The following is a 19,532-nucleotide window of genomic DNA, read 5'->3' as shown; positions in this document are numbered from 1 at the left end:
GGCTTGTAGTGAAACCCCAGACCAGGCAAAATTCCCCTTGAGGAGTAAGGATGATTTCTTAGACTGGGTCTACACTACCGCGGTAGTTCGACAGCTGGCAATCGAACTTCCGGGTTCGATTTATCGCGTCTGGTCTGGACGCGATATATCGATCCCGGAAGCGCTCGCCGTCGACTGCGGTACTCCAGCTCGGCGAGAGGAGTACCGCGGAGTCGACGGGGAGCCTGCCTGCCGCGTGTGGACCGCGTCTGAACCGCGGTAAGTTCGAACTAAGGTATGTCGACTTCAGCTACGTTATTCACGTAGCTGAAGTTGTGTACCTTAGTTCGAATTTGGGGGTTAGTGTAGACCAGGCCTTAGTTAAGGCACAGGAGACCTGGCTTCTATCCCTAACTCTTCCTTTGTCCCTGGGGGCAGGTCACTTAACTTCTCTGGGCTTCAGTTGTCCCATGTGTAACAGAAGGAGTCTTTCTGTTGATTTCAATAAATGTTGAGTGGGGATTATCCCTGGGAAGGTATTTTTAATGCTGCTTTCCTTCTGTGTTGCAAATCATTAGAGCAGTTACCAGGGTGAACACATTAAGGCAGGTCAGTGTTACAAATTTTTGTCAGCAGAGCTATGTTGGTCAGAGATCTAAACTCCCCCCCCCCCCCCCCCCCCCTGCAGCTGACATAGCTATGCCAGAAACCACCTGCATCCCCACCATGTAGATGTAGCTGTACTGACAGAAGAGTGCTACCTTGGGGGCGGGAGGGAGAGGGGAATATTGCTATGCCAACAGAAAAACTCCTTCTGTCAGCATATGCTGCACCTCTACTAGGGGGCTCTGCCGGTGTGGCTCTGCCTGTCTAGCTGTATCAGCAGAGCTGGTGTTGGGTAGAGTAGTCTTGTGTTTTGTAATAGTCTGTGGGTCACCAAAACCCACCTTTTCATTGTTCCTCTCTGACAACCTCGCCGGCCGACTTAATTCTCAGTAAACACAGCTATGATTACTTCTGTCTTTTCTGCTTTTTGCTTCCATTCTCATACTGTATTTGTTTTGGGGTTTGTCTCTTTCCTTTGTTCTGGCTCCTTTTTAGTCTCTTTGGTTTTTTTTCTTTTTCTTTTCTCTAACTTGGTTATTTGGCTTTCTTTCACTGTTCTTGTTCTCTCTCTCATTCTCTCTCTCTCTCTCTCTCTCTCTCTCTTCCTGCTCTCTTTCCTTCTCACCTTGCTCTTTGCTTTCTCCCCATCGTCCTCCCACTGTTACGTGGGGCCCTGATACACTAGTGTAAATCTGAAATAACTATTCAAGCCAGCAAGCCAGCTCTTCATTATAGCATCCAGTGGCTTCAATGGAGGTACACTGCTTCACACCAGCTAAGGGTCTGTTCCAGTGGAGTTACACCAGTATAACACTGGTGGGAGAGGAGAATCAAAGCCCTTGCTTCTGCCCCTGTCTCTCTGTCCGTCTCTTTCCTGATTAGTTCCCTCCTAATCCCTACTGTTCCCCAGTTGTTTTGCCAGCTGTCATGCTCTCCACTCTATTGACAAGCCAAATGGCAATGTGAAATTGACTAGGTTTCTAGTCTTATCATTGTGGACCAGCCCCTTAAAGATCCCTTATCTTATGTTTGCTCTGCTTCTGGAGCAGAGCAGAGACAATTAGGTGCTGGTAGTCCCACTTCATACTCAGTACAGTTTGTTGGCCACTCGAAGTCCAGCTGAGAAACAAAGGATTACAAGACCCATTAGTTATATTGTATTGTTACTAAATAGACACAATTAATTTGGGAGAGAAAAATGTAGGCTGCAACAAATTGAATATAATTTCCAGTAAGTAATTCCTTATTAATCCATCCAGTGGCAGCATAATTTCCTTTTACGCACATTAAATTATTTCCTAGATTGGAGATAAATGCCTGCAGATAGCGCACACAACATTTGATTTCGTACTCCCTGAGCATCGGCATTCAGCTGAGAAGGAAGTCAGTTCCATGCGGGCAAGTATTTCCTATGGATCCCTGCCAAGAAATGGCGATGTGGGTGTGACGGGTTCGGTCACAGACTGTCACCTGATGTGCTGAGATTACCTCTGAGCCCGTTTTCCCTGCCAGCTTGGGACTCCAGAACCTTGCCTGCTTGAGCCAGACACGCTAGCCTGCTGCAACACAGACCCAGGTCTGGCTCATGCCCCCAAAGCTGCAGACTTTAACCAAAAACTGCTCAGCAGGTCACCTATTTCCAGCACCCAGACACCCAGCTCCCAATGGGATCCAAACCCCAAATAAATCCGTTTTAGTCTGTATAAAGCTTATACAGGGTAAACTCATAAATTGTCCACCCTCTATAACACTGATAGAGAGATATGCACAGCTGTTTGCTCCCCCAGGTATTAATCACTTACTTTGGGTTTACTAATAAACAAAAGTGATTTTATTAAGTATAAAAGTAGGATTTAAGTGGTTTCAAGTAATAATAGGCAGAACAAAGCAAGTTACCAAGCAAAATAAAACAAAACACACAAGTCTAAGCCTAATACATTAAGAAACTGATTACAGATAAATCTCACCCTCAAAGATGTTCCAATAAGCTTCTTTCACAGACTAGACTCCTTCCTAGTCTGGACCCAATCTTTTCCCCTGGTACAATCCTTGTCAGTTCCAGCAGACATTTTAGGTGGAAACTAGGGGTTTTCTCATGACTGGGACCCTCTTTGTCCTGCTCCACCCCCTTTTATAGCTTTGGCACAAGGCGGGAATCCTTTGTCTCTCTGGATCCCCACCCCTCCTTCTAAATGGAAAAGCACCAGGTTTAGGATGGATTTGAGTATCAGGTAACATGTTCACATGTCCTGTGAGACCCCTAGGCCTGATCTACACTAGGGGTGGGGATCGATCTAAGTTGCGCAACTTCAGCTACATGAATAACGTAGCCAAAGTCGACGTACTTAGATCTACTTACCGCGGTGTCTTCACTACGGTGAGTCGACTGCTGCCACTCCCCCGTCGACTCTGCCTGCGCCTCTCGCTGAGCTGGAGTACAGGAGTCGATGGGAGAGCACTCGGGGATCGATTTATTGCGTCTAGACTAGATGCAATAAATCGATCCCCGCTGGATTGACCGTTGCCTGCCGATCCAGTCGGTAGTGAAGACATACCCTTAGTCTCCATTCTTCCAGGGCTGGCCCGCACGTACCCTGGAAGGTTTGCAAGTAAACAGAGCCATTTATAACCAATTGTCCTAGTCAATGGGAGCCATCAAGATTCTAAACCACCATTAATGGCCCACACTTTGCATAATTACAATATGACCTCAGAGTTATACGTCATATTCCTAGTTTCAGTTACAAGAAAGATACATTCATACAAAGAGGATGAACACACTCAGTAGATTATAAACTTTGTAATGATACCTTACAAGAGACCTTTTGCATGAAGCATATTCCAGTTACCTCATATTTACACTCATAAGCATATTTCCATAACTCCATGCATTATGGAGTGCAACGTCACAGCGGGCAGCAATCCGCAACTCAGCGAGTGGAGACTTCGGGCCACACACAAAACTTTAAACGTTCAGGCTGAAATTCCACCAAGGGCAGAGAGGGCCAGCACGAAGTTTGTGTCACCCACTAGTGAGTGTGTGTTACTGGTCCCTATCTCTTATGAGCCACAGAAGATAGGAGTCTTCTACAGCTCCTGCTTTGGCTCATACTATAGATGGTTTTAGCTTTGGCGGTCCCCAATTCAATTCTCTTTGCAATGGTCAAGATACCGGCCATCAGGTATGGGCTACTTAAGTCCCAATTAGAGCTCTCTATGCTGTGATGAATGTCACCCACCGCATGCAGGGCATGTGCATTTTTCCAAGGTGCCAGGTTCCTAGAAGTTAGCATAGCATTACTCCCCTCCTGCATGCTTCCTACGGCGTACAGTATCAGAGCGTCTTTCCTCAGGATTTTCTAAGGGATTCCTCTCCTCATCGGCCTGTGGTCCTCTAGAGGCCATCTCCTCTACGGCACCCCTTAGGTGGTTCAGCAAAGCCCATGGCAAGCCCAGGAAGGCAGTTAACTAATGTGAAGAATGTAGTGAAGAATGCAGATGGGCTAAAGTGAGGATCTTCTTGGGAGATTGTGCCACAGCCAAATCATTGCCAGGGCGTTTTCCCTCGCGTTCACCTCAACGGTCCCTTTATTGTCATTCTGTTACGTGACTCCTAGTTTTATTCCCTGGTTCCTTCCCAAGGGATTCCATCTGTCCTTGCTCTTTTCACCCTCTGGGTGTGTTGGACGTATGCACCCCCAACTACCTTAGCCAATCTATGCGTATCCTTTCTGGGCCCGATCCTGTGACGTGCCAGCCACCCTTATCTCCCAGTGAGAAGTGAGGGTGCCTGTCACCTCGTCTTCAGCTGGTGTAAATCAACGTCACACCATTGCAGTCAGTCCCTCCAGGCTATGAACTTCATTTCCTTGTGTGAATATGCCATGTTTTTTCTAAGTTGAATATCAATCTGAAGACTGCAGGTTTGGGTTTCAGCTTGGGTGGCTATTTCAGAGGCAGGCAGGCTGTTTATTACACTGCGTTTCAGGAGTGAGAGTCTGTTCTGTGCAATGCAATGCACAACTCGCATCCCAGGGGAGGTGGGCAAAGGTGACTTTACGCCATCTTTCTGCCCTCGCAAGCCTGGGCTGTCCTGGGTCTGGAGAAGGCCCCAGCGTAACTTTGGATAGCCCTGGGGACCTGTTTAAGTGATGGCTGCCCTGTGGAGCACAGCATTGCTCAGAATCGAGTCAGGCCTACCCCCAAAACACGCCTCCTCCCCCCGTTCCTGGCATGCCCCCTGTGCCAAGGCTTGCAAGGGTGTCCTCAGAAGGCAGCCCTTCTGGCTGTCTGCCACAGTGCCTGCACTAGGGTGGTATCCTTCCCCAGCTGGAATCAGGAGTTTGAGCAGTGGTTCTCAAGCTTCCACATAGCGAGCCTCTGAGTGCGACCCCCCCTTATAAATTAAAAACACGGTTTTATATATTTAGCACCAATATAAATGCTGGAGGCAAAGTGGGGTTTGGGGTGGAGCTCCCCCATGTAATAACCTCTCAACCCCCCGAGGGGTCCCAACCCCCAGTTTGAGAACCCCTGAGTTTGAGGGTCCCCTTAAGTCCATTTATCTGGCACAAAGGAGCTGGGATGGGGCGAGGCTCTGACCCCAGATGAGTTTGGATTCCTGGGATCAGATGCTCATCTGATGTAAATTGGCGCAGCGCCATTGAAATGACACAAGCTCGAAATCTGGCCCCAATTTTTGATACAAAGAGAGATTGCCTCATTTCATGCGAACTCGTAGTTAAAGATGAATCGGCAGACATTTTAATTGCTTATTTCTTGTTGCCCTCAACACAAATTGACACGGCACACTTTGTTCAATTGTCTGCAACACTATCACTGAAAGAGAACGCTTTATGCTCTTTTAACGCTGCGATTTAGTGTCCATAAACTTGCCAACATAACTTAACTGCCTCTATCTAATGAAATGCGTTCATAATATCGCTCGCTGGTTATTGCAACTGGGAGATGTGCCAGTTTGAGGCTCATTGAATATGCACCAAAACATGCAACTGATTTTCACCTACTCAAATGCAAGAATAATAAATGCCACTCGCCTACTCTCGCCCCTAGCTCCATTGCAGACACTGCAGGAAACATAGAATCATAGAATATCAGGCCATTAGTAAATATAAAACACAGTAAGAAGCTAAGGAAACACCAGGGGTCAGATCCTCAGCTAGTGTAATGGCATAGCTCCTACACTAGCGAGGTTCTGGCCCAATAAATCTGCATCTGCAGTGTTGCCAACCCCAAGTGTTTAAAAATCAGAGTCCGGCTCCCAAGAATTATAAGATTGGCTTAAAAACCTTGAGATGTAAAAAAAAAAAAAATCATCACCGTTGGGTTCTTTTTATTTGTTTTCTGATTTTTGAGCCTTTAGGGGTCCCGTTTGCAAGCTTTTTTCCAGCAGCTATCGGAGCCAGAAATGACTTTTTCTTTTCTTAATGAAAACTGAAATTCCCACGTCATCAAATGCCTCCAGGAAGGGGGTCTGTAAGGAAAGAAATATCCTAAGATTCAAAATAAAATCGAGATGGTAACAGTGTTGTGTACCGTGTGCCGGTCTCTGATTGCAAACTGTATATCCCGCAAGATGAAGAGCACTGATTTAGGGATCCAGAAATTCAGCAATCAGTGGCTGCTGGCCTTGGAAGGCTGATCCCTATGCCAAGTGAGAAATCTCCCATTCACCTGGGCCAGAGGCTGCTGAATTGGGTAGTGAGCTATCCCCTGGCTGACAGCTGTCTTTTGCAGATCAATCTGAAGAGGGGCAGGGAGAATCATCTTAGCTTGAAGCTTAACAAATGGAAAATAAAAACAGATGGCTGGGAAGGAATAATGGAGGGGGATGGCCGGACAGTGGCCAAGCATGGAGATGCCCAGAGAGCCTTTCTTTTTACCAACAAACCCCAGACCAGAGCCCAGGTCCCTTGGCATCCTTGCACTCTCCGAGCAACTCCATTTCAGAGAAGCATTCATTCCCACCGGCTCTGCGGCGGTGGGTGGGTGGGGAAGGGCAGAAGGTCCCAAGGTTCAGTGATGCTGCATCACTAGAGGCAAGTCTCTTTCCTGCACACGGCCCATCTGCATGGGGCTGACCATGATCCAGCCCTGAATCCTCACAGGGTTGTCCTTGCAGGGTGCCAGCTGCCTCTCACACGCTGGGAGTCGAGTGCGGGGGAGAGCCTAAAGGAGACTCCCTGCTCTTTGCACAGCATACCTAGGGGCCGGCCAGAATCACAGCCCAGGCAGGATGCTACCAGCAGACCAGGAAGCAGCCTGTGTGGGGCTGCTGTGTATTCCCCCAGCCACACCGACTCACGCGTGGGTGGGATGGGGCAGGGAGTGGGGCAGAGTCATGGCTCCACCCCCCTCAGTGCACCAGCTATGCCAGGGAAGTACGCTGCCCCAGGGATAGGCTTGGCGCAGGGTGAGACCTGGAGGCAGATTGTGACTGTCTGAGACAGTGTCTGCTTCCTGGTCTGCTCCTGGGGCAGTGCAACAGCACATTCCCCCTTGCTTGACTGAACCCGGTGTGAATACATCTTACCTATGTGAGCATTCCCCTTGGCAACGGGGCTGTTCATGCTAGGAAGGGTGGTAGGACTGGGTCACTTTCTTAATGCACCCGAGGGTGAGCAGTGCTTCCAAAAGGAAAGGGACACCTGCCGTAACAGGCACCCTGAGTAACAATCGCTTAAAAGTATCAGAGGGGTAGCCGTGTTAGTCTGGATCTGTAAAAAGCAACAGAGAGTCCTGTAGCACCTTTAAGATTAACAGATGTATTGGAGCATAAGCTTTCGTGGGTGAATATCCACTTCGTCAGACGTCAATCGCTTAAAAGGTGCTCTTGGTACAGAGGACTCCGGCCGCAATCTGTACTCTAAACAGAGGATCAAAATGTGTGTTCACACTGAAATCCAGACAGGCAAGGAATTAAAAATATAGCCCTAAAAGGTTAACATGTCCCTCTAAGTGCGCTTAAATTCATATGCATACCCTTGATGTCTGTCTGAAGTTGGATAGTTTGATATAGCGGATGTATAAATACATCCACTTCCAGTGAGTGATTCTGCAAATCCTGTTTTGATAAGGTCGTAAATCTGCTGAGATCAGAGCATAACATTCCCTTGTAGCTTCAATGCTAGGTGAAAACTGTACTTGCCAATTCCATCTTTTTTCTTCTTCTCTCCTTCAGAATTGTAAGATGCAGCCGTAAATCTTTGCGGCTGTTATAAGCATAGAATTTCAAATGAAAATTGAGCCAAATGCAGCACTGGTGTACATAACTACACTGACACCATTGGAATTGCACTCTGTTTATTCCCTATCTGGATTCGAGCCTATTCTGTTCATTTCCATTTTAATAATTGTTGCACTCTATCTGTCGATCTCGTAACTTTAAGAGCTTGAGATGAATGTTCTGCAATAGCTTGTTGTGTGCTGGATAACAATATGTTTCCTAGAACAGAAGTACAGCCAATATAAAATTCTCCATCACTGTATTGTCCCTACAGTAGATGATTCATAGGCATTTTACTGGAATGAATCACTAAAGGATTTGGTAATATAACTAACAATATTAAATCTATTTAAAGAAGCTGCTGTAGTATAACTGGATTTCAGTTGTGAAGACTATTTGTTGGGTTGCTATTGTACTCTGATTGTTATATTGACAAGTATGTCTGTGTATAGAGCTGGTTGCAAATTTTTATTTTATTTTTTATAACAAAAAGTGCCTTTTCTACTACCAATGAGAACAGTGTTTATGAGAACATTTCCCTTTTTTTGTCAAAATGTTTCGGCTTTGGGTTGTAAAACCCCAAACAGCAAAAATATCAGTTTTTGGCAGCCAAACATAAAACCAGTTCAGTTTTTGGTTTTCAAACTTCAAGTTTTGGCTTTTTGACAAAAAACCTGAAAAGTGTTCATTGTCTTGTTTGTTTTTCTGCAGGAAATAAAGTACATTACTCTCTGGCTCTGTGTGTTAGTGGAGTCATTCTTCTTTGTTGTTTTTACCAGAACTACACAGTACGGGGTATACGCTGCATTGTTGGTTTTACTGGGATTGTAGCGTTACATAGTGTATGAGATTAACATGCTACAGGAGTGTTTGGTCCTTAAACAATTATGTGATTTTTGTTGTTGTTGTTTTAGAAATCTATTCTCTGAAGAATATATCTGAGTGGAAATGCGCTCTGGAAAAATCCCTTAATGATGCAGCAAAGTTTCCTCTTCCAATGGAAGTATTCAAGGTAAAAGAGACCCATTTATTCTTTAATTAGAGAGCCACCAATGAATAAATACTTCAGGGAGTGAATAGCATCTTGTATTTAACTCTGCTAGGAGAGTGATGCTCTAGTAGGTCATGCTGCGAAAAGTCACACGTGAGATTTTTGCATACGCTGAAATAAAAGGGTTTTGTTGTTCTACAGATTTTCCATTTGGAAAATTGACTCCTTGGAGTCAAAGATTATTATGGGAGTAGGGGGTGCTTGGCATTGTTTTCTCCCACATCATTTTTTAAAGCACATTGCTATGTAAGGCTTGTACAAAAGACACCACTTATGTCCCACTTATGTCTTCAAAGTAGGGTTTAAGTGGGACTTAGGAACATAGGAATTGCCAGACTGGATCAGACCCAAGGTCCATCTAGTCCAGTATCCTGTCTCCAGCACCAAAGGAAGGTGAAAGAACCCTGCAGTAAGCGGATGTGGGGTAATCTGCCTCCACCCCCACTTAGGTCTCATCTTGGTCTGTAATAGTCAGAAATTGGTTTCAGCCCCAAAACACAAGATTTAAAATCCCTTCCAAAAGTCTGTTGTCAGTGATTATGATAACTCTGAATATTCTTGATTTTGCCATATAAATATCCAATCTCTTAAATTCTTGGCCTCAGTTACTTTATTTATTAATGGAGATATCCCATCTCCTAGAACTGGAAGGGACCTTGAAAGGTCATCAAGTCCAGCCCCCTGCCTTCACTAGCAGGACCAAGTACTGATTTTGCCCCAGATCCCCAAGTGGCCCCCTCAAGGATTGAACTCACAACCCTGGGTTTAGCAAGCCAATGCTCAAACCACTGAGCTATCCCTCCCCCCCAATTCCAACTTCCAGTGGCAAAGAGTTCCACCTTTTATCAGTTTTGAATTTCCCACCTTTTACTTTAATAGAAGATCCCATTATTCTTGTGTAACGAGACTGGGTGCTTCTGTTCTCCCTATCTACCTTCTGTAGACCATTCATAACTGTATATACTTTTACCATGTCCCCTCTTATCCATTGTCTTTCTAAGGCGAACTGTTCCAGTCTGTCAGCTTCTCTTTGTAGGAGCCCAGGAGCATTCTTAGCACTTGTCTCTAAACTCCTTCCAGTTCTGCAATACCATTTTTTAAGTTGGGTTGACCAGTACAGCACACAGTAGGACCAGTGTTTCAAAGTCCTTATATTGGCCCTCTGCACTATGGTAGGTTTCACCCTATGGTTGGTAAAATCTTTTCAGAAACTCTTAGTTCTTTTTTTGTGTTTATCTCAAGAAGCTGCACGTTCCAGGTCCAATCCAGCTCCCATAGAAGTCAATGGCAACATCCCATTGATTTCAATGAGAGCAAGATCAGACCGTGCAGAGGAGATTATAATAGCTGGCCATACAAAGAATATGTTGTGCTCACCCTCTCTTGAGTCCGCGTTAATTGTTTTGGTGATCTACACTGGTGCCACTAGTGCCATTATTGTAATACTCTGGATTTCAAAAGTATCTTCCGTCTGAAGATCAAAAGGTATGTCACAAACACTCAGGGAAGCCTTGTTAGTTCCATTGCACAGCTAGGAGAATTGGAACATAGCGATAAAATGCTGCTCTAAGTCTGTGGAAGAGATATGCTGGTGATAGGTGCAATAAGAAGGCCTGAAAGATATAGGCTAGAGTCCAGATGGTTGTGCTGCCATACCTGTGCCATGACCACCCAGTCACCGCTCTCCTCATTCTGTCTTCCTTCAGCTGATAACCTGCTCGTTTGATGAGTGAATTTTGTCAGACTGTCTCATGGAGCCCGTTAGCAGGTGTGCAATGCATCTCCTAGCAAATCTTCTGCCTCAGGGGGAGGGATAGCTCAGTGGTTTGAGCATTGGCCTGCTGAACCTAGGGTTGTGAGTTCAATCCTTGAGGGGGCCACTTGGGGAGCTGGGGCAAAATCAGTACTTGGTCCTGCTAGTGAAGGCAGTGGGCTGGACTTGATGACCTTTCAAGGTCCCTTCCAGTTCTAGGAGATAGGATATCTCTATTAATAAATTAATCCCTTTCTTCATCATTGCATAGTCCCCTCCTTCCTATTTGCCAAGCATTTTAAATATAGGTTACATCATTACTCTCTATGGGGGTGGAATTCACCACTGTGCAGCAAGTCAGTACAAGACCAGTGCATCACTCACATCCTACTGCATCCCCAAAATAGGGGTTACATGGGCACTAAGCAATTACAGATGTCTGGTGCTGGCCCCTTACACAGGGTTGACTTTTACTCTGTTGTTGGTGATGTTAGGAAGGGTAGTTAAGGAATGGAATAAGCTTCCCAGAGAGGTTGTGGAATCCCCATCACTGGAAGTTTTTAAAAACAAGTTGGACAAACCTATCAGGGATGATCTAGGTTTATTTTGTCCTGCCTCAGCGCAGAGGGCTGGACTAGATGACCTCTTAAGATCCCTTCCAATTCTTCATTTCTATAATTCTGTGTCCTTTAAGGAACCCCTGGTTTATATTTTATTTATTTGCTAGGAAAGACAGCCACTTTGTGCTTTTCTGCTGACAATAACACCTAGCTCTTGTATAGCATTTTTCATCGGTAGATCTCCAGGCACTTTACAAAGGAGGACAGTATAATTATCCCCATTTTACAGCTCAAGAGACTGAGGCAGTGAGAGGGGATATGACTTGCCAAATATGTCACAGCAGGCCAGTGACAAAGCCAGGAATAGAAGCCAGATCTCGTGAGTCCCAGGCTCTACCCACTAGATCACTCTCCCTGCCCAATCTCCCATCCTTTATTTTCACTTTCCAAAGACAGGTGCAGCCAACTCCCTAGAAAGGGTTCCGGGCTCTGTGGTCCAACTAAGAAGCACTTTAATTAGAACAATTTTATTCAAAACTCTCTGGGTGAAATCCACATCTGGCAGAGGGCTAATGCAAAGCCCGTGCTCATTGAAGTCCCATTTATGCCCTATTTTGAGACTATAACCAGCACGTAAGGGATGCATAGGCCTCGCGTTGGCTGTCTGCACAAAGGTGATGTCCAGTCACTGTCCCCATATTACTAATGATTCTGAGTATACACTTTTTATTTCATTTATCTGTTTCAAGGTCAAACCATGGTGGTGCTAGGATTAGACCACAAAGAGGTGATGCTGATACTTAATTTCTATTCCTGATCATATTCCATGTTTGAAAGAATTCAGAATATTCCTGGCAAGGCACAAAAAAAGCTTTTTTGAATGTACTCCTTCTGGCTGTGGGATCCTCTCTTCTCAGCGTGCTAACTTATGTCCGCTTACTTTCATGATGGCATCAGGACTGTGTTTTTAGACTCAGTGAGTCCCACTTTTAAGGTGCCTTGTGGTGGGAGATTGCTGGGCTGCTCATCTGTTAAGAGGAAAGAGCAGCACAAAGCACAGTGAACACGAAGAAGGGCAAAAAGCACAGGTGCTTTTTGTTTCATCAAACGAAATCCGGGGTGAGGTTCAGCTCAGCCCTGTCTTCTCCAAGCCCCTGATTCTGGGCATCTATTCATAGAATCGTAGAATATCAGGGTTGGAAGGGACCTCAGGAGGTCATCGAGTCCAACCCCCTGCTCAAAGCAGGACCAACACCCACTAAATGGTGGGGGGGTTGGATAAATATTTCTGCTCCGGGTCCATTTCTTGTTTCAATTGCAAAGGAGTAAAGCACAGAGTGGTTTTTGTTTTGCTTTGAAAACATCACCATCAGTCAGGCACCTGCTTTGCAAAACCAGAGAGACTCATGTCTGTGTCTCATTTTATGTCAGTCTCCAAAACTGGGGGTGAGAGGCAACATTTGACTGCACGGGGCCAGGTCAGAGTAGCTCTGTTGAGTCACTTATGTCAGTGAAGTTACTCCACTGGTGACCAGCTGATGATCTGGCTTAGGTTCTGATTTGGGGTCCATTTCTGCTTCCGTGAGTCAATTGCAGAACTCCCATTGATTTCAGCAGGAGCAGTATTTTGAAGCCTATCTTGGTTCTTTCCCCCCGCACCCATTATTTTCCTTTGGTTTTATTTGATTACTATTATTTTAAAATAATGGCTGAAATCCTGGCCCCTCTGAACTCAATGGGGAGTTTTTCCATTCACTTCATTGGAGCTGGGATTTCATGACACATGGGCATGAGGACAAGATGAACCTGGCTGACAAAAGCTTGCATTTCATTTACTCAGCCAATAGGTCCAGAACTCCTTCATTCAAAACATACCGAGCCTGATCCTCCTCTCCTACGTTGCTTTTATGCTGGCTTAACTTCATCGGCGTTACTCCTGATTTACACCAGCATAAGGATGAGGAGGATCAGGCCCATTGTCTAAATGTCTGGCACAAAAATCTTTTAATTAAGCAATAAGGCCTCAGCGTTTGTGCGGTTTGAAAATGTCCTGCCACTGGTGGGGACTTGGGCATGAACTAAAAAAAGCCAGCAGCTGCCCCAGCTGATGATGGGTTCATCTGCTCTTGTGAGGTAAGCAGTGTCTGACTTGGCTGCTCCTGACCTCCAAGGAAAACCTTAGATACTCAAAAATGTGGTGGTGGTGTTCCAGAAGGTGGTGGTCTTCACTGAAAGTCAGAGGAGAACTAATTCCTCCCATGGTGCAACAGGGCTCCGTGGGGCTATAGCTGTCATCTGTTAAATGAGCTGTAAAACAGAGATCATGCAATTGTTAAAGATCTGGGGGCATTTTTGCAAAAGTGTAAGTGTCTACTCTGCTGTACTCGGTAAATTCCAGTTTGGGTAATTATATTCCATCGATTCTGATCCAGCAAAGCATTTAAGCATGTCTAACTTTAAGCACACAAGTAATCCAGTTGAAGTCAATGCTTAAAGTTAAGGACATTCTTAAGTGTTTTGCAGGATTGGGGTCTAAATTACTTTTGCAGTTTCAGTTGCGCACATATGGACGGCGGGTGAATGACCTGTTGGGGGAGACCAGCCCCTGCCCCACCTGCTGCCTGAGGTCCCTCCCCTATCACCCCCACCTCGCCTGCTGGAGCCCAGAACACCCCCACGGTAGCCGCTGGCCCCCCAGGCCACCCAAGCGCCCCCAGCCCTGGAGCGCCAGGTGGGCAGCTTGATCCCAGCGCCCCCAACCTCAGCCCCAGAGTGCCGGGTGGGTGAACAGTATGGCCAAAGCGCCCCCAATCCCTTCCCCGGAGCACCAGATGTGCGGCGTAGCCGCAGCGCCCCCAGCCCTGGAGTGCTGGGTGGGTGGGGCAGCCCCAGTGCCCCGAGCACCGGGCCTTGCGAGCACTGGCCTCAGCCTGCCAGCCCCAGCCTCTGGGCTACAGAAGAGCGGGAAGGGAACTGGAAACAAGCAGGAAGAGACCTGAGGGCGGAGCATGGGCTGGGCCACACCAGGCTATTTGGGGAGGCTGAGCCTCCCCCAGCCTATGATACCCGCCACCCATGTCAGTCTCCAGAGGAAGAATAGAGCCATTGTTGCACTTTGCAACCTAATTCCAGAGCGATGCTTGCCATTCTGTGGTTGGTAAAGTGACTCCTGTATGTATGGGTCAGATCAACTCCCATTACATTCAACGGCAAAACTTCCTCTGTCTTCAGTGGGGCAGGAGCAGACTGTAATTGGGGCCTCATACTCCATTGACTTGCCCCTGGTGTCATCAGTGCACACAAGTACAATAATATTAATAACTACTAGCTCTTATACGACACTCCAGCCGTCCGTCAGTTCCAAACTGCTTTACAAAGGAGGGCAGTGCCATTATCTCCATTTTACTGTTGGGGAAATTGAGGCACAGAGAGGGGAAATGACTTGCCTAGGTCACCCAGCAGGCCAGTGGCAGAGCCAGTACCAGAACTCAGGCATCCCTATGCAGTGTTCTATTCACTAGGCAACACTGCCTCTCTATTACAAGTAGGGTGAAAAATATTACCCTTTCCTATCTGGTGACGTTTTACATGCATCTTGTACTGTCATTTGGCACAGATATTGCATGTGGTTTGTAAAATGCTGTGCGATCCTTTGGGAGGAAACGGATATAACTGCTAGTGAATATTCTGAGTGTTTTACTACTAAATGTAGTGCTTGGCAAGCCACAGCTCCTAGAACAGGCTGTATAAAGAAGTTTTATACTGCACTAATACAAATAATAATAAATAATCTAACCCAGTGTTTCTCAAACTGGGGTTGCTGCTTGTGTAGGGAAAGCCCCTGGCGGGCCGGGCCGGTTTGTTTACCTGCCCTGTCCGCAGGTCCGGCCAATCGCGGCTCCCACTGGCCGCGGTTCACTGCTCCGGGCCAATGGGAGCTGCTGGAAGCGGCGCGGGCCGAGGGACATACTGGCCACCGCTTCCAGCAGCTCCCATTGGCCTGCAGCGGCGAACCGCGGCCAGTGGGAGCCGCGATCAGCCGGGCCTGCGGACGGGGCAGGTAAACAAACCGGCCCAGCCCGCCAGGGGCTTTCCCTACACAAGCGGCGACCCCAGTTTGAGAAACACTGATCTAACCCCTTTGTGCCTCAGATTCTCCACGTGTAACTTGGGACAGTAGCACCAGTATTGCTCTTTCCGCATTCGTGCATGCGGACAGCTGAGCCTGCAAATAGTCTATGAGTACCTATCTGGAGAAGAGATTCTGGATGCTAGCTGGCTCTTTAATCTGGCAGACAAAGACACCACAAGATCCAACAGCTGGAAGCTGAAGCTAGACAAATTCAGACAAGAAATAACTTGCACGTTATTAACAGTGATGCAAATTAGCCACTGAAACATTTTGCCTAGGGATATGTTGGGTTCTCGTCACTTAAAGTCTTTGGGGAACACACACACACACACACACACACACACACACACACACACACACACACACACACACACACATTGTCCCAGAACTACAACAGTTTATACCACTGTAGGATCTGCCCCTTTTTATCAAGATGGGATATATTTTAAACGGAGATGCATTAGCCCAACTGGAAGTTACTGGGTTTAATGCAGGAATTACTGGGTGAAATTTTACCATCTGTGTTATGCAGGATGTCAGGCTACTTGATCATAAAGGTCCTTTCTGGCCTTAAAATCTATGAGTGCTAAAAATGAAGCCCCTTTAAAAGTCGCATCCAATCTGTATAGTTTGGATAAAATGATGGATGAGCATCAGATGCAAAGTACTAGAAGTGTTTAAAAATGGGGGAGAGAGAGATTATTTAGGTTGGGGCAGACTGCTGGAATTTATTTATTTAAAACTTTTAAATGATTTGGATTCATCAAATTATGCACGTAGCTAGATCACAGTAACTGGACGGTCTTATTCCTGCTCCCCTTGGGCTTCTATGCCAGACCTTCCAATTGTTGGTTATACTCACTCGCTGCATGTTAGATTGTCAGATCTCTGGGGCAGGTACCATCTCTTCTATGTGTATGTGAAGCACCTTGCACAGTGAGTCCCTGATTCTGATTGGGGTCTTCGGACACTACCACTGTCCCAGCAATGGTAATAATCAATACCTTGGGTAATGGGATGAAGTTTTAAGAAAGTTTTAGGCTTCAGATTCTCCTAAGGCCAGGAGTGGAAGCACCACCCCTTATAATGAGAGCTGGTTGAAAAAAATCCAAAATCTGGAATTTCAGTGTCACTTTTAGTTAGAATTTAAATGTTTTTAAAATGGGTAAAAAATTAATATTTTTTCCCCTTTTTCCAATTTTATGGCATTTTTCTTCCAGATTTTGACCAAAAAGGTGCAAAATTATCCCAACACTTGTCATGATGATCTGATCATTTCAATTTGGTTTTTTGACCAGCTCTTCTTGAGAAGTTGAAAAGTAAGCGAGACCCAGTTTAGGGTCTGGAGGGGGACAGTCCAGGATGGAAGAAGGGGATGGACTAGATGACCTAATAGGTTTTTTCTTCTCAGACTCCCATAATAGCTGGGCACGTGTTGCCGCCGCTGGTTAAAGCGGACGTGCTTTGGTTTAACTTAGAAGCCGAACTTGAATGTAAGCATTTCCCTGCTCCCCAAGCGCTGATTGCTTGGCTGGCGTTTGCGATGCATGCTGTGCTTTAATAACCTGCTCGTCGCCATTTTGCTACAGCCTGCCAGGTTGTTTATACTCCATCTGTTCCTTCGCATCCATAACTCTCATCAGCCTTCTGGTGGGATCCTTAACTTCCTGACTGCTATTTGCATGGCTGCGCTACGCTTTGCATAGACTCACCCTGCTAATCCCTTACATTTGATCCACTTCCGTCTGAGCTCCTTCAATCTCTTTATCTTCGTATGTAATTTGGCTAGGGCCCTTCCAAATTCATGGTCCATTTTGGTCAATTTCATGGTCATAGGATTTTAAAATGGTAGATTTCCTGATTTCAGCTATGTCAATCTGAAATTTCACAGTGTTGAAATTGTAGGGATCCTGAGCCAAAAAGGAGTTGTGGGGGGGTTGCAAGGTTATTGGGGGTGGGGGGGTTGCAGTACGGCTACCCTTACTTCTGCGCTGCTGGCGGCGGCGCTGCCTTCAGAGCTGGGCAGCTGGAGAGCAGCGGCTGCTGGCTGGGAGCTTAGCTCTGAAGACAGAGCCACCACTAGCAGCGCAGAAGTAAGGCTGGCATGGTATGGTATTGCCACCCTTACTTCTCTGCTGTGGCCTGCAGAGCTGGGCCTTCATTCAGCGGCGGCCACTCTCCAGCTGCCCAGCTCTGCAGGCAGCAGTGTGGCATAGTATGGTATTGCCACCCTTACTTTTGTGCTGCTGCTGGCAGGGCGCTGCCAGCAGCTGCCGCTCTCCGGCTGCTCTCTGGCCAACAGCTGCCGCTCTCTGGCCGCCCAGCTCTGAAGGCAGTGCAGATGTAAGGGTGGCAATACTGTGCTTCCCCCCCCCCTAAAATAACCTTGCGACCCTCCTGCAACTCCCTTTTGGGTCAGGACCCCCAGTTTGAGAAACACTGGTCTCCCCCATGAAATCTGTATAGTATAGGGTAAAAGCACACAAAAGACCAGATTTCACGGTCCGCGACGCCTTTTTCATGGCTGTGAATTTTGTAGGGCCCTAAATATGGCTAATCACACTATCTTAAAGTGCCTTATCAACTTGCAACCCTTCACCCCTTCCAGGAGCAAGGTTGGCTTTGTAGCTAAGGCACTGGACTGTGACTCAAGAGATGTGGGTTTCAGTTCCTGCATCTGCCATAGGCTTCTTGTGGAACCCTGGACAAGTCTCTTAACCTCTCTATGGCTCAGTTCTTACAGATGGGGATAATAACACGTCCCTACCTAAATGCATTAATATTTGTGAGGCACCCAGATGCAGTGGGGATGGGAGCCATGTATGTACCCCTCCCCCTGGCTTTGCTTTTTAGCACACACCATTTTGTTTTACTAATGAACATCAGTGGTTGCTCAGCCAGCCAGAGGTTAGTGGGGTGGAATGGCCTAATGTACTGCTGATAGAATGGGGCCAGGGGAAATTCCAGAGTTCAGTCTCTGACACTGACTTGCTGTTTGTTCTTGGCCATGTCACTAGTGCACACATTTTCTGACTGGGATGCTTAACAGTGTGCACCTAGAACCAGATTCTTCTCCTAGTTACAGTGGTGTAAATTTGGAGTAAAGCCATTGACTTCAGTGAACTTACTCTGATTTATGAGATAAATGAGAGCAGAATCTGGCCCTTAACTATAGATGTAATCATCTAAATAAGGGACTTGATTGCCAATGATGCTGAACACCCACAGCTCCCATTGATGTTAGCTTCTAACCTCACTTACTCTGCTGTGTCCCATTAACTTCAGCAGAGTTACTCCTGATTTACACCTTTAGAGGTGAGGGAAGAATTGGCCCAAATGAGTAGCTGTGAAAGCTCAATACATTTTAAAAGTCCTGCTACTTACCCAGATACCTAAATATGGATTTGGGGGCCTAGTTTTAGACACTCTAGTTAGAAAACTTTGGCAGGAATTTCTGTGCATCTCAACTTTCCCATCTGTAAAATGGGGATAATACGTATTACATAGCGAGGATTCATTAGTGAATGGCTGTAAAGTGATTGGATTGGCTGGAGGTTCCTAACCCTCTACTTTTGCTTGAAGGCAGTAACATGTACGTAGGTGAGAGTCTTTTTAACTCTTGCTCTACTTTCTACGTTTCCACCATCCAGAAGAATCCTAGAACCTGGGAGTGAGGGAATATTTGCCTGGCTGCATTTTATGCCAGCTGCATCAGGCAGAGGGATAAGGCAAAGGTGCTTTGTATTTCAGAGTTAGAATGGCTACTCTGCAATGTGGCTGTTTCTATGGTAACTATTTTTTATTGAACAGGGGAGGCCTAAAATACCGAAGACTAAATTCGGCCCTCAGATGTAGGCATAGGGCTTCCACAGATTTCGAGTCACACATCAGAGGGCAGAATTGGGTTCAGACAGCTTAACAGTTACTTCTGCTGGGGGGGGGGGGGGTCATAATATCTCGAATGATTTCCCCCTCCCACACTAAATTTTAGTGTCTTCCCAGCACTGCCTGTCCAACCAGCAAGCCCCAGCTTCTGCTGTCTCTTTTCCCCTGAGTGTGTCCTCATGGAAATCTCTCCACGTTTAGAAAAGGAAGTTGAATTGCAAACAAACCCAATTCATGTGGAAACAAAGCAGGGGACTGCATTTGAGAGGGCTCTTTTTTGTTAATTAAAAAGAAAGGCATGATTCCTGTGGAGACAGCTT

General features: G+C 46.3%; 1 protein-coding gene across 1 annotated transcript in view; it reads left to right on the top strand.

The window, feature by feature from the left end:
- The window catches only part of SFMBT2 (Scm like with four mbt domains 2), a 184,437-nt gene that overhangs the window by 95,844 nt on the left and 69,061 nt on the right, over positions 1-19,532 (top strand). Inside the window, exon 7 of the mRNA XM_065400494.1 lies at positions 8,746-8,843. Within this exon, the coding sequence (XP_065256566.1) occupies positions 8,746-8,843 (98 nt within the window). The remainder of the gene's footprint in view (positions 1-8,745; positions 8,844-19,532) is intronic.

Source organism: Emys orbicularis, chromosome 1 (genome assembly GCF_028017835.1).
Source record: "Emys orbicularis isolate rEmyOrb1 chromosome 1, rEmyOrb1.hap1, whole genome shotgun sequence".
NCBI lineage: Eukaryota > Metazoa > Chordata > Testudines > Emydidae > Emys > Emys orbicularis.
The sequence above is the reverse complement of the archived record's forward strand: the minus strand, read 5'-3'. Positions and strand labels throughout refer to the sequence as shown.